Genomic DNA, 14,854 nt, shown 5'->3' on the forward strand with positions numbered 1-14,854 from the left:
GGAACACACAGTTCAAACTTCAGCAGGCTAACCGGCCCCCCAGAGAGGGCGGAGCTTAACATTTACAGGGAAACAGGACTAATGTGTGGCAGCTACCACACTTTGTCACGGTTCAAGTCAGAGCCGATTGGCTGGCTGAGACATAGTTTAAATGACACATGCAAACGTGCGGCAGGGTATGAGTCCTGCAGACTGAGCCGCACTGCGATTGGCGCTGACCTTGAGGGTTCGAAGGAAGAGGTCTCTGAATGCCTTGATGGTGCTGAAGAGCTCTTCGAGGGAGAAGCTGTCAATGAGATGTCCTCACTAAGATAATAAAACGAGTGTGTGTGTGCACACGTGTGGTATCCCATGATTCCATGCTGTAAGTTCAGAGCCTGTGAGAACAGGCTGGGCGGGGACGATAAGATCTGCAGCGTCTGAGGTTCAGCTGTTTGTTATGGTGTATCTGCAGTTACGCCCTGATGGTACACAGACCACGTCGTCGTTGCTCTCACCTGGCAGCGAGGAGCTGTGGTGGAGCTTTGTGAGCTCTCTGCTGACTTAGGTAGTCAGCCAGTGGCTTTCAGTTTGAGCTGTTCTGCTTGTCATGTTAGCCTTGAAACTAAGTGAAACTGACTCGCACTTCCTTTTGCTAACGTCCTGCCGATAAAGCTTTTCAAACCGACCCAAATGGCCTGCTCATGTCTCCCCATCCAGCTCATGCGACATCTGTTGGTTCGTCCATCAAGCAGGTAAACATGCCCCTCTAAACAAATGAAATCAGCCAAGAGAGCCTCTGAAAGTGACCTGGACCTACAGCAACATTTAACTGTTTATATGACTGAGCGCCAACTGTCCTGACTGCCATCGTGAGGCAGAGTTCAGATTACTTAAACTGATCTCATGAAATCACAAATCACCTCAGAGGAGACCGAGAAGGAAGGGAAAAAAGGAAAAAAGGAAGGACAGGAAGGAAATAAGGAGAGAGGAGGAAGTGGACGAGGACATGAGCATACCTTGTAGTTGTCGAGTGCATCGAAGACGAGGTGGTGTCCCCGAGGGTCGAAGACGGCAAGAGCAGCCAGCAGCTGGAACAGCTGCATCTTCACCATGACATTGGACGTGTCGAGAGCTGAGGGCATATAGGAGGAGGTGGAGTTACCGCTTTCATAAGTAATGACTCTGAGTCGTCATCTTCACCTCACAGGTACACCGGCTACCTGCTTAGCTTAGGCTGGAACAGCCACCTGAGTCTACCTGTTGCTCAGGGTAGCGTGTAAATATGATTTTAAGGTGGTTTTAAGGCAGATCTGCTTCATTCTAACTTTCTGGTCCTCCACCCACCTTGAGCCAGCATCCTGATGTAGCCCTCGTTGTCCAGGATGAAATGCAGCCCTGCGGACGAGTTCATGATGGTCCGGACACAGCTGACGCAGGTGAGCTGCAGCAGAGCATCGGCGATGTGGGCGCAGCCGCGGCCCGACAGAGCCTCCAGCGCCTCCAGCAGGAGGTCCAAACCCTGTAGTTCAAGGAACTGCACCATCCATGACTGATTACTCACCTCCAGCCGCCGCTGCAGACCCGAGTAGTTCACCACTGTGGGAACCTGGAGGGGCAGAGTGACCATCGGTCAGAGCTGTGAGACGCCCTCTCCTTCCCCTGCAGGACTCCTGAGGTTCTGCTTCTTTCCTACCTGCAGCAGTCGGATGCAGAGCTCGGGGTCAGCGTTCTCCAGATTGGCCTCCACCTTGCCGTCAGTGACTGTGGCGGGGCCTCTGGTCAACTGGTCCTTTACCGCCCCCCATTTGGTACTGGTTGCCATGATGACAGGCTAAAGGTTTTACCGATGTTTGAGCTGACGAGGGTTAAAACAGATACAGGTAATCAATCACAAACAATCAATGACATCATCATCTTTTTAACGTCCATGACAAGCAGACCTGACACAAGCGATGACATCACGCCCGTGTCAGCCTGCCTCGGGCTCACAGTTTCACATTCATTAACACATCTCTGAGTCACAAACTGAGCTCCTCCAGTGGACGCCTTTATCTGCTCAGGAGGTCAGAGTCCTTTACTGTGATTGGACTCCATTTGGCTTTAGTTGTGTCATAAATTATTATTTGAATTATGTTCCTGACTGACAGCTCGAGTACACTTCTGATGTGGACCAGTTTTAACTTGGTTTTATTCAGCTCCGAATCAAAGCTCCAAATCACAACAACAGTCACCTTGAGATGCTGTACTGTCTTTGTACTCTCAACAACCATATGAGTAAGAAGTTTTGTGACAGTGGCAAGGAAAACCTCAATTTTAACAGGAAGAAACCTCCAGCAGAGCCAGGCTCAGACCAGTTTGGGAGAGGGAAGGAAGACAGGACAAAGGCACTCTGTGGAATGCATGAATAACAAGAAACAGAGAAAAAGAAGAAGAATGCAGTGAATCAGGCTGAAGGATCAGCTGATTAACAGACTGATAATAAAGCACATGATTGGCTCCAGTAACAGAAAAATAAACACGAAGCGCTCACAGCTATCGTGGCTGTGATTTGGAAAGTGAATGAATCAGACTGAAGGCTACGTGAATCCTGCACTCAGTGTGTTGCAGAGTCTTCATCAGTGAAGAAGAGTGACTGCACGTCACAGCGTGGTGGGTGAAATATGTCAGCTATGTGGTATTTCTGGTATTCAGTGCGTGTGCATGTCCTGACAGCTGAGCACGCTCGCCACATTAACGCGCCGCTGTGAGAAAACCTGAACTTTAAACTTGAAAGGTGGAGTAGGTCAGTCACATGGTCAAAGGGTGTTTCCAGAGGCCTGGATTCAAATCTCCCCCGGGGCATTTGAATCCCCCCCCCCATCCAGCCAGCCTTCCTGCGTCAGTAAAGCTTCAGAATATTAAACACAACCATGAAACTTTCAGACTCACTGCAACATGGTCCTAATAAAGTGAGCACTGACTGTGTAAACCAGCAGAAACACAGGCAGGAAATTCACCTGTAAAGGTGTGTGTGGGTGTGTGTGTGAGTGAAGACAGACTGACTGGGGGGAGAAATTCCTTCTCAGCAGATGAGCTCAGGATAAAGACTCTTCCTCTTTTTGGACAGATGCTTCATCGCTTGGTTAAACTGTGGCCTCCTCCTCACGCCCGGCAGCAGAACTTTAACCACGGAAACAAATGCTCCTCATCAGCAGCAGCAGGTTTCAGTCTTCAGAGAAGGACCAGCAAACAAACTCAGCACTAGTTGTTCCAGTATCGGGAAAAACTGAGGGATGATCCTTTAAACCTGAAGCTCAGGTGTTTGTCATCATTTAACAACTTAAACAGACCTTTCACTGTACACATGCGCATATCTGTCAGTGGTACACCCTCACAGAAGAACAAATGCATTGATCTCAGTGCTGATGGATCAATACAGTGATTGGATAAGAGCAGACCCGCATGCTCCGATTCAAAGGTTCAAAAGTTTAAACACAGTTGTGGCTAAAAACCGCTGACAGGTCGAGCTGTGCCTGCCAAACCGGACTCCCTTCAAAATTAATCGAATTTAGTGTCTGAGCTTCAGTTCACTCGGTGCTGTGGTGGGTTCGGCTCAGCAACACCGGCCGGAGGACGGAGCAGCTTCAGCCGCTCCGCTGCTCCCACAGGTACAGGTGTATTTCACCGGGAACAGAAGAAGCTCATCACACAAACTTACCTGGAATCTGTCACTTGTGTCAAGCCGGCCTCCAATTCGAGACTTGCAGTCAAGCCAGCCTCCAGTTTGTTTTACGTTCCCTGTGTATTCAAAGTATTACGGAATGGATGTGGAAACCGGATTTCAAAATAAAAGCCAACTTCGAGTGAATTAACAGGTATGTTAAGAACATAATAACATATAATTTAGGCTTTTTTTTTTCCTTTTTCTTTTTTTTCAAACTCTAATGTTAGATCTATATGATAGTGATGGCCCGCTTGAAGCTGACGCTCCGGAGCGTGTGTCGAAAAAAACAACACACTGGTTCAGAAGCACTGTGTCGAGGCTTGCTTCGTTTGGCAAAAGTCACGTGACCAGTGACGTCCGAAGCTTCATTACGCACGTAACTGCTTCGGTACCTGATTCAAACGGATATAAGGAAGTGAATCATCCACGGGATTCGTGGAGTGTGTTGATGGTGACATAGAGCGAAGAGGTGATCATTCCACTGACAGATATGGAGCCAGCGAGGAAGAGAGGACGTTCTGGCGTGTGGGAATATTTTGAGTTGATTTTGCTCAATTCATTTTATCTGCCGAAGTGAAAAACCTGAAATGTCCAAAATCATGTTTTCATAATGTAAATCTCATTACAGCATATGACTTTAGGAACACTTCCATGTGAATTAAAGCTGATGAAGACTACAACAATGTATTTGACACTATACGTACATTACATTGCTACAGTTTAGAAAATCATTTTGTTTATTGTTTTTAGGTGATAGTCTGCAGGACCCAGGAATACCTGCATATCTACCAGCTTGCAGTGCAGTTCCTGCACTCCACAGCCTCTTCTGTTCCATGCAAGTGGATTTTCTCCAGGGCAGGAGAAACTATTTCTAAGAAAAGAAACAGACTCAGCCAGCGCACAGTAACACTAATCCTCTTTTTAAATGTAAATTACAAAAGGGCTACCTGACATAGATCATGTTTTTACTTTGCAAGTTCTTGATTAGGGGTGGGTTTTGATTATTGCCTTTCTGATTACAATCCATGCTAAATTGGATAAATTTATATTGATTCATTACAATCCTGTGTCGATTTGTAAATTAACGTTATTATGCCTGAAACGCCAGCATCTCAGGTTAAACCTCACAACATGTCGTCAAACACCATACAGCTAAAACAGTACCTGGGAGCAGGTTTACGGATTCTGCATACAAACGTAAACACAGAGCGCGGACCCGACGCGTCAGAGTCAGATTTTGGTGTGTCGTCGGGTCCGCGCTGTGTTTGCCTCTTTTTTTTTTCGCTGGCTTCTGCAGCTGCAGGTTCATAACTCTCTGTTTACATCTCTAATTAAGTCTCACATGTGTCAGCTTTCTTTTAATAGATACGAAATTATGGATATATACTGATAGATGACCAGAATTGTAATATTTCTGACTGAGGCAAAACTTTCAAGATTCCAATCAAATTGAATCGGATCCTGTATCGAATCAAAATGATTCTACAAATCAGTAACGATGCAGCCGTACTCAGCCCCTAAGCATTTTCCCTTTCCAGTTCACAATCAATCCCACCCCTAGGTCAAAAATATGTATAGGACAATTGGCCTAATCTAATATTTTGTATGAACCTGTCCAGCTGTCCAGTGATTAAATGACAAGTAGATGGGGGCAGGACTCCACAGCAGGGGCATACTCCATAATGTGCTGTGCAGTCTCATATGTATATTGTATATGTTGCTCACTTATTGTATTTACCAACATAAAGGAGTTATGAGCAAAGAAAGGCCACACCATAGTGCATGTTTAAATAGGGAAAGTTTATTGATCAAAATGTATTACGCAAATACGCATTACATTTTTTTCAGCCCCCCAATCGAGAAAACAAAACCAATTACATGTTCAAAGCAACGGAACGGTGGCCCAATATCAGAGAGAACTCCACTCTTGAGTGAGCAGTGATGATTGAGTGTGCGTGTTAGTCCCCATAGGGAAATAGTTCCTCTGCATTTAACCCATTCACCCAGTGAATTTTTTATTGAGCAGTCTGTTTTATTTTGCAGATTCAAGCTGCTCTTCAAAATATTCGCCACCAGATGTCACCGGAGAGGACTGTGTTGAAAAGCTTCGAGTAATGAACCATTTTTCAATACAAGCTTCAGTGCTTCGGAAAGCTTCATTTGGCCATCACTACTATATGACACAGCCTTGTACCCTAATTGTGCCCTGTCACTATCAAGGCCATCTTATTTTGCCTTCCAAAATAAAAGCCTTTTCAAATTGTCCATATACGACCTACTCTTTTAACGATTTCAAAATGCTCTTAAATGAAAAATTCATGTTTCAACAGGATAATTCCACTTTAGATCAACAGTATACAGCCCCACAGTGATACCATATCAATATCAAGTCATTCTGATTTTGACTTCCAAAGTAAAAGCCTTTGACAATGTCAAAGTAAAAGCAGGAGTGACTAAAACAAGCTCTCTTCAATTATTTTGGGATGTTATTTACTTATCAATTGTGAAAAAATTGCTCTGAATAAACAGAGAAGCAAAAACGCTCATGAACTGGCGTGGAGAAAGACGTGTCTGTGTGAACAGGGAAAAAGCTGAACGTGGCGCGGCGCTTCCACGTGCAGTGTCTACCATCACGAGTAAAAAGACTGCAACATTAACATTAGCATTGGAGGCTAAATAGAATTTTCGACACATCTCCTCCTCTATTAAAGCTCGTTTTCAGCAACCGAACACCAAGAAACATCAAGAAAACCTCACTGCGCCGATAGAATACCGTGAATTTTATATAAGTTTGAATAACTTACCGTTTGTGTAAAATACTCCAATGAGTACGGCAGGCATCCACCACGGTGTAACCAGCAGAAGCACATGGAAAATCGGCCCGGCAGAGCAAACTATTTATTGATCCACGGGTTTACCTGGGCAGAAGCCCAGGGGCCTGCCAAGTTAAATAACTCTCTTCAGAGTTCATTTGCTTGGACTTGAATAACACTGTTTAATAACTCCAACACTGAACACTATTTGAATCAGAATGTGTTAAAATGACACTTTGAGAGTGGAAATCAACTCTAACATCTTTAACCCTGAAATTTTAACACTCCAGTTTTTGCTGTGTATATTTAGCCACACTGATGTTTCTGTTTTTAGTTCAGATATTGTCATCATTGTGGATGTTTTTGCTAGATGCTGTAAATGTGTAGTACGTGTGTGCCACATATGTGTTATAGGCAGGAACACAACGGTTACATCATTATCATACAGCATACGGATGATGATGCCCGATGAGGAGCGAGACGAGGAAGCCGACGAAGCCGCCTCCCCCTCAGTCTTTTCTCTCTTCAGAGAGCTTGACCTCTGAGGGCCGCCATGGCTCTGACTCTTCAGAGGAACCGTCACCTGCTGTGTGGGAGGGATGTGGCCGTGCACAGATGCCGGCCTCTCGCCGCCTTTCCGCCGCTCCAACTTGGCTCTGAGTGTGGAGTACGAGTCAGCATGGGCGGGGTTGTGGGTGAAGGACTGAGAGCGCTTCTTGCGTGGGTTGTCATCAAAGAACTCAATGATGAAAGCTTGCTGAGTGAGGTGCTCGGGGGGCGCCTGTTTGGGAAATTCGGTGGGTGACAGAGCTTTAGGAGGACTCTGGGACAGGGGCCTCTCAGGGGCTACGGGTGAGGCAGAGGCCGGTCTGGGTGGAGCATACTGCAGTGGTTGGTGTAGCTGACTATGGATGGACTGGCCTGATTGGATGACCTGCTGCGACGCCTGGGACAGCTCTGATTGCATAGAGTGCTCAGTGCGGACCGAGTGGTGGGATTTACCCCTTCCTTTGAGAACTGGGTCCTCTGAGTCACTCTGGGTCCCATCCTCATGGTGGTGACCTAAAGACAGGAATAAAGATGTCAGTGAGTACTAGCTTTTGAACTTTGAAGCTCAATGGTCACAAGTGTATGACTGAAGCTTTGATAGCCTCAAACAAAGACAGAAGTTTAGTGGGGTCAGTAAAATCAGAGAAATATCAGAAGATTCAGGGACCGTGTGTCAATAAATTGTTAACAATGAAGTGCTGGACAGGTTTTATCACCAGCAGGAAGCATAATCCCCGATTACCTGTGAATGACAAACAGGTAACACAGGTATGGTCCGGAACACAGGTGCAACTCTGACCTTTCAGGGTCTTGATGTTCATGGCGAGGTCACTCTTGGTGCTGTAAACGTCTTCAGACGGTGGGCGTCTCTTCATCATGCTTACATCACTGTGGACCAGCCAGTCAGCCACCTTGCTCTCTGCTGACATCACCTCTGCAGGTGTGGCCATGATGGCTGTCTTGGTGGGTGTAGCCTGCAGCTTCCTCTGGCGAGTGGAGAACTTGGTGATGTGGTCTTTAATCTTGATCTTCCCAGGCATGCAATCATCAAACTCAATGGTAAAGGAGGCATGGCTCTGAACGACAGGCGGAGTCGGAGTGGGAAGTGAGGGTGGGGCCGGGGGCGTGTCAGTGTCCTTGGTGGGGATCTCATGGAGCTCCGCGCCTGAGGACTTAGGGTGCTGGAAGTCCTTGGTGGGGATCTCAAAGTAGCTCGGCTCACGGTGGTACGAAGGGAAGGCGGACTTTGGCTGACAGTCTGACAGCGATGCAGAAAATTCTGGATCTGCAGAGGGAGCGTCTTTCTGAACATCTGACAGAGGCAAAGAGATGACATCTCACCAACATCATCAATAACGCACCATCAGCTCAATTTAGCTTTATTTATACAGCACCAGTTTACTGCACTCCTCCACTTTATTAAGGTGTGCGTACCTGAATGTGGCTCATCGCTGGTTTGGACTTTACTCCCATAATCCTCCTCTCCCCACCAGGAAGGCTGGCCATACAAAGGAGTGGGCCGACACACCGGCGCCTCTGTCACAGAAACGTGTGATAGGTGAAATTGCCGACCAATCAAAGTGTCCCGAGGAGCGTGAACAAACGACTTTCTGGTTTGTTACTAAAACATTTTCCTGAACGAGCAGATTTATAGTAAAAAATACATCAGAACAAACAGCAACACATCATCTGCGTACAGGAACACACAGCGGCCAGACACCTGATCCAGTACTTTTTAACCCTGCACCAGGCTTTCTGGTGCAGGGTTTTGTGTTACATTATGTTTTGTACAGTGCAGTATATTTTTGACCCTGTGTGATGTCAAAATTTTGTGTTATTGCTTGTATTACGCCCAGTATTGTTAGGAGTACATTTGATACACAGTATATTTACTGCCAGTACTGTTGCTGTATTATTGTTACCCTGTGCGAGGCTCTTGGTACTCTGCGCTTTCTCGCCTCTCGCCCGCTCATCCACGTCACTCTTCTTCCCCTCTGAAGGCTTTAGGCTCATCTGCAGCTGACTGCTGTACTTCTCATGCTGAAACAGAAGAACGAGGCAAACGTACTCAAGGTACTGCAAATTGCATGTGCTCACGGTACTGTACATGCTGTGTGTAGTCATGAGAAATTCATGACGCTCTGAGTAGTTTTGGAAATGCAAACTAAATGCAGTTAAACAAGGAAATTAAATAACACCCTCTATGCAGTAATTTGTACAATAGAAAACACACACCCACAAACACCAACCTTTAGGGCCTCCTCTGGGACTTTGTGTTGACTTTTCTCCAGAACGTAGACGTGAGAATGTGAACAACAGCTCAGAAAAATATTAAAATTATCTCACACACACACACACACACACACACACACACACACACACACACACACACACACACACACAGGCGCGCACAGACACGCACACAAACAGTGCGTGTGTGCGTCTGAAGGATATCGTATCCGAAGCGGATGATGTCGGACAGTTTGAGGGTGATGTAGGTCTGATCAGGAATCCGAAGGTCGTTTACAAATGTCTGCAGGAAACAAACAAACAAACGTCCAGGTGAAAGTTTCTGATTATGATGCTGAAGTCCACTCTGAAGGTTTTCACTCTTTTGTGATTTTACAGTTCTTGCCTGTTTAAATTAAAGTGGAATTAAATTTTTTTAAGTTAATAAAAAAAAAAAAAAATCTTTGTACTGTAACCTGTGACTTTAGGCATCACCACCCCCCACCTGTGTTTGCTGCTGATTGGTGGATACCTATGATAATGTACTGATATGTTGTGTATGGCTCACCCCATTGAGGCTGCCCAGGTCCTTCACCAGGTGTTCATCAGTGGTCGGGTTGTAGTTGATGACAGCGTGCTGTTTGTCCACACTGCGAGACTGAGACACACACACATACAACTCTTTTTGCTTACTTTCACTGCGACTCAAACAAGACACCATTACAACTTCCTTTTTCAGACCAACCTAGAGGGAGGCAATTTCTACTAACCCGAACACCTGCACAGGTCAGCCTCACCTGAAGCATCAGCTCGCAGTCCTCTCGGCCCACAAAAATCATCTCTCGGGGGAGGCGGTGTCGAGTCCCCGAACTGCTTACCAGGAACCATGATGTCACACTCATCTTCACAGGCCTGCTGAGAAACCCCAGAGCATCCTGGGAAATGAAGACAGAGGCAGGTGATACAGGTGGGTTTGTGCGGGCCTGTTGTGCCACCGTGACAGATTTTAAATATTTAATCAGACAAAATGAGTAATTTCAGACGATCCTGCTCTTACTGATTTGTGTGTGTTTGAATCCTGACAGCTGAGGCACCTGCAGGTGTGTAGTCAGGTCCAAAAGGACCTGCAGGTTGTCCACACCAGCCTGAGTCTGAGGTTCAAACACCTTCAACTTTCAATTAAGCACTGAATGAACTCCTACAGACATTTTTATTCACAGTGCTCTGATTACAGAGGTTCGGCACAGAAACGGGGTCATGCAGTCAAATATGTGATATTTATTAAAAACACAGAGCATGAGCAAATCAACTGTTCATTTCATCTTTAGAGTTAAAAGTTGAACTAAAGCACTGACCAGCAGAAAATAAAACACGAGCGCTTTATAAAACTTCTAATTTGAAATAACGGCTCAGAGATGATTCTGTTTCCTGGGAAGGGGTTAAAGATATTTCCTATTTCTAACAGGAAATATCCAACTGTCAAATGACCACATGATCTCACACACACACTCGCACAGGTGAGAGTCACTGACATTAAAACTTCAGTTTTAGTGTTTTTCTGCACATATACTGCAGTATCATCAGTACTGTCAATACTTTTGTGTGAACCACACGAACAGATGAAGTGAGAGTTTGGAGTTTGAGCACTGGGTTTTGTATGCAGGAGCTCTTGCAGACACAGCTGAAGGATAGATGAAGCTCCTCTGCAGCACAGACAGCAGTGCCACAGACGCTCTGTCCAATCAGAGGCTGACACACGGGCACACATGGAGTAGATCAGCTCCTCCATCAGTCACTGAGACTTCACATCCACTCTGGAGCTCACTCTGTGAAGCTCTGCCCTTCTCAGGAGGTCAGAGGTGATTGGACGGCTCACTCCAAAGGGTTCCATAGGTAAAAAAGTCTGGGGAAGGGAGGGGGGGATCTTCCTGTTTTTCATCACGGCATAGAACCAGTGAAGAAAACTGCTCATGATGTGGACAAGTGTGGACAACACACACTCAGATGCACATACACACAGACAACCACAGACACTGAGCTGATGCTGGAGGAGAGGAGCGGCTCTTCAGCAGCATCTCTCCAGGCCTCAGCGCCTCTCGGCGGCTGCTGCCCAGAGCTGCTCCTCCTGTCCGGTTCCGACAGACGTGTGTGTGTGAAGGGTGGGGGAGTTACAGACAGATGACAGACAGGCTCTCCTCCTCCACGCCCTGCCCTCCCCCTCTCTTACCTCCGGGCTCTTCCCCGCTGCTCTTCGCTTCTTGGATCTGGGGCTGGCGTGCTGCGGGGCGGGCAGAGCATGAGCGGGTCCCGTTATCCGGACTCACACGGACTGGGGCGGCTCGGCTCCGATGATGCTCTACAACATCTCCTCCTGACGCACCCGCTGCGTCAACACGCACCGCGACAGCGACCACCGCACCGGAAGAGCTGCCGAGACCTTCACAATTAAAGCCCGCACCTGATAACATGCCCAGTGAGGTTCGAACAGGTTTTATTAGAAAAAATAGAATATTACAGTCCACTGCAGCACCGACCGAGTCTGAGGCAGGCACACCGGGGCTGGCTGTCAAATTACCTGGTACTGCCACAGCAGAGGTCGCTGTGGAGCTCTGTTATCATACATTTGGCTTGGCAGTGGTCAGTAGTTAGACTCAGAGGCACTATGTTGTAATTTCGGTGAGTCAGACTGAATTTTCATGTTGTTTTTGTTCACACAAAACTAGCCATTGATTAAAATGAAACAGTGGTTCACCTGCTGGCTAAAGTCACGTGGTAGGCAGGATTCTGCAGATTGTACCGATAGGGATGGTGTGTGCTGAGCCAATCCAGCGGTGCACACCTCACACGACTGAGTCGAATGGCTGTGTAAGTGGCAAGTCAGACCTGCATGATCCAGCAAGACTTAAACCGGAGAGCAGCTCAGAGTCCCTTTTACATACTGTAAGACTTGAGCACGGAAAAGCACGGCCCCCTCAGCGTTGGTCTGCTGAGGAGCGATGATGGAGGATAACTCATGTACGAGTAAAAAGTGTGACCACGCGAGTAACTTCGTCACAGCACACCTGACTGCAGGTGTGACCGTGACGGAACGGCTGCCCTCGGCCTACTCTTATTGTGAAGGCGGGTCGGTTTCCGGTCGCGCGCTCGGCAGTGTGAGGGTTTTCGGAAGACCCGCTCATCGGTAATCAGCACAGATTCTTCTGATCGATCAGCTCAGCGTGCGCCGGGCAGAGGTCACATGATTTGGAGCGCCGTCGCTTCAGTACGGGAAGCGCCGGTTTTGCGTGACGTCACCGCAACGCTGACACGGGGATGAGGATGATGACGTCATCTATTGTAAAAAAAAAAAAAAGAAAAAGAAAAAAAAGTAAATAAGCACGTGCACGTCTCCGGTTCATGGCTCTGCGTGTGACCGTCTGTGAGCTGCAGATGAAGAGTCTACCTCACATGTGACTCAGCTGCTTACCTGCGCTGTGTGCGTGCGTGTGTGTATGTTGGGGGGGTGTACACTAATTCAGTTTTATTTATACAAGCTCAAGGCGCTTTATATTGTAAGGTAGACCTTACAATAACCCAGCAGTCATATGACCTCCTATGAGCAAGCACTTTAGCGACAGTGGGAGGGAAAAACTCCCTTTTAACAGGAAGAAACCTCCAGCAGAACCAGGCTCAGTGAGAGGGCGGCCATCTGCCGCGACTGGTTAGGGTGAGAGAAGGAAGACAGTACAAAAGACATGCTGTGAAAGAGAGCCAGAGATTGATAACAAGTATGATTCAGTGCAGGGAGGTCTTTTAGCACATAGTGATTGAAAAAGAAACATCCATCATGGGTGGATGCATCTGGGAGTTATTTTTTCTAAACAGGCTCAGATTTGACCAATCAGATTACTGCATATGGCAATGAGTACTTTGTGGCTCAAAACCTGGAACTGAAAGTCCAACATGTTGGTTCTCGGAGAGCTGCTGCTCCGTCAATCACAGCAGCTCCTTGGTGCAGGTGACCGTCAGGTGAGCACAGGAGCTGCTCGCTTAGAAGAGCACGCAGCAACACGACATATGAGCAAGCGGAGTGAGGTATGGGGTCTTCACAACCCCTGTTCTCTGTACACCATCAGGACGCTTGGCCTCCCTGTGGCTGCGGGCTGCTTGCCTCCACCCCAGGGAAAAGGGTAACATCTCCTGGGTCTGGGGGTTGTACACATGGGTGCTCACAGACACAAACTATATCTTCCTTGGCTGCTACCTTAAAGCATATCGTGCGCTGTTGATCTTGCGTGCTGCTCAACATTCAATATTTAGTATTTACTGTTACTTACACGTAGATAGGTTGTTGCTTTGACCTCTGTTTTGTGTTGTTCTCTTGTTGTTTGTTTTCTTTTTTCTTCTGTTAACAGGTGACCCAATGGATTTTCTCAGTGTCTTCTCTTACTGTCCCCCGATCCCCTCTGTTTTTCTTTCCCCCTTTTCTGTCTAATTGTCTGTCCAATTTTTAATAACTTTAAATAAATAAATAAATAATAATAATAATGATAAAGATCAATCAAGTGGACCAATATCACATTGACACGTTTTCTCCACTTGAAGAAATAAACCCGTTGGGCATCTTTCCTGGCCCTCAGACAATTCTGATTGTTTTTCTGTCCCGTTCGGTACTTTAGCAAACAAACAAACAAAAAACAGGACTCATCAAAGAGCTAGAACAACATTTATTCTAACAGTAAAAGTCTCAGCGAACTTTAATCAACAATAAGAACAGAAAAGTCTAAAACCTGAACACCTGCACGGGAACAATGTGAGGCTTTTAATCTAAAAGGTCTTTTGCAAGAAACCAGGTGAGCAGGCAGGTGGCATTAACCTGGAAAGAGTTTATTTGCTGTGCTTTCTGAGCCCCACCCACATCAGACCACCTGAGCTCAGAGACAGTGCAGCGCCTCGACCTGACAGGAAGTGCACACAGAAACCTTGCTGACATCACAAATGGACGCAGTCACTTCGGCGCCACTGAGAGGTGAGCGAGGGTTAGATCAGTCAGTCACAGGAAGCTCCGCCCAGAATCCTTGCTGCTTCCTCGTTCTTTATGATTGTGTTTCCCTTTTAACCCTTGGTAGAATCTCAAAATCCCATCCTTTCGTGAACCTCGGGACCAAAAATTGTCCCGCCCCAAAAGTGCTCTAAAAATGTTATATATCAATATTTTTTTCTACTTTAAATTAGTCAGTCTTTTAAAACTACTTCTGCTTAAAATATCCATGTCAAGTTTTAATTATATTTTCGTTGTTTTAACCCTTTAAATCCCAGTTTTATTACATGAGCGCCCTGTTTTTTTAGCCCCAAAAAACAAAAGAACTAAATATTTTCCAAAAAAACCCATTTGAAGTAATATTTGTTTGTTATTATAATTAGGCCTTTAGATGGACCAAAGATTGGCACCAACATTCATTTCGATCCACTTTTATTTTTTTTGCAGGAGCGCATTTCATAAAATGCACACACTATCGGTCCTAATCGACCACTCCCAAAAAGTGCTATAAAAAATTTATATATTAATATTTTATTCCACTTTAAATTAGCCAATCTT

General features: G+C 46.3%; 2 protein-coding genes across 2 annotated transcripts; both read right to left on the reverse strand.

Annotated features, from left to right (window-relative positions):
- Positions 1-673: 673 nt before the first annotated feature.
- LOC309720236 (inverted formin-2-like) lies at positions 674-6,567 on the reverse strand. The gene is made up of 4 exons (XM_082556935.1): positions 6,490-6,567; positions 1,676-1,837; positions 1,327-1,588; positions 674-1,114 (listed from the first exon to the last, which is right to left on the reverse strand). The coding sequence occupies exons 2-4, from the start codon at positions 1,802-1,804 to the stop codon at positions 873-875; spliced, it is 633 nt and encodes a 210-aa protein (XP_082413061.1). The 5' UTR covers positions 1,805-1,837; positions 6,490-6,567; the 3' UTR covers positions 674-872.
- LOC309720718 (centrosomal protein of 170 kDa protein B-like) lies at positions 3,044-12,529 on the reverse strand (the record flags this gene model as incomplete). The annotated part of the gene is made up of 12 exons (XM_082557856.1): positions 12,029-12,529; positions 11,504-11,713; positions 10,074-10,211; positions 9,845-9,934; positions 9,500-9,580; positions 9,297-9,353; positions 8,970-9,087; positions 8,724-8,736; positions 8,482-8,657; positions 7,847-8,359; positions 6,952-7,560; positions 3,044-3,141 (listed from the first exon to the last, which is right to left on the reverse strand). The coding sequence occupies exons 3-12, from the start codon at positions 10,176-10,178 to the stop codon at positions 3,044-3,046; spliced, it is 1,860 nt and encodes a 619-aa protein (XP_082413982.1). The 5' UTR covers positions 10,179-10,211; positions 11,504-11,713; positions 12,029-12,529.
- Positions 12,530-14,854: the final 2,325 nt, after the last annotated feature.

Source organism: Aulonocara stuartgranti (assembly GCF_965226115.1).
Source record: "Aulonocara stuartgranti genome assembly, chromosome: 13".
NCBI lineage: Eukaryota > Metazoa > Chordata > Actinopteri > Cichliformes > Cichlidae > Aulonocara > Aulonocara stuartgranti.

Coding starts and splice junctions, on each gene's coding strand:
- LOC309720236 (XM_082556935.1), bottom strand. CDS start 1,804: ATGGCAACCAGTACCAAATGGGGGGCGGTAAAGGACCAGTTGACCAGA. Junction 1,589..1,675: donor TCTGCATCCGACTGCTGCAG/GTAGGAAAGAAG, acceptor CTGCCCCTCCAG/GTTCCCACAGTGGTGAACTA. Junction 1,115..1,326: donor CATCAGGATGCTGGCTCAAG/GTGGGTGGAGGA, acceptor ATATGCCCTCAG/CTCTCGACACGTCCAATGTC.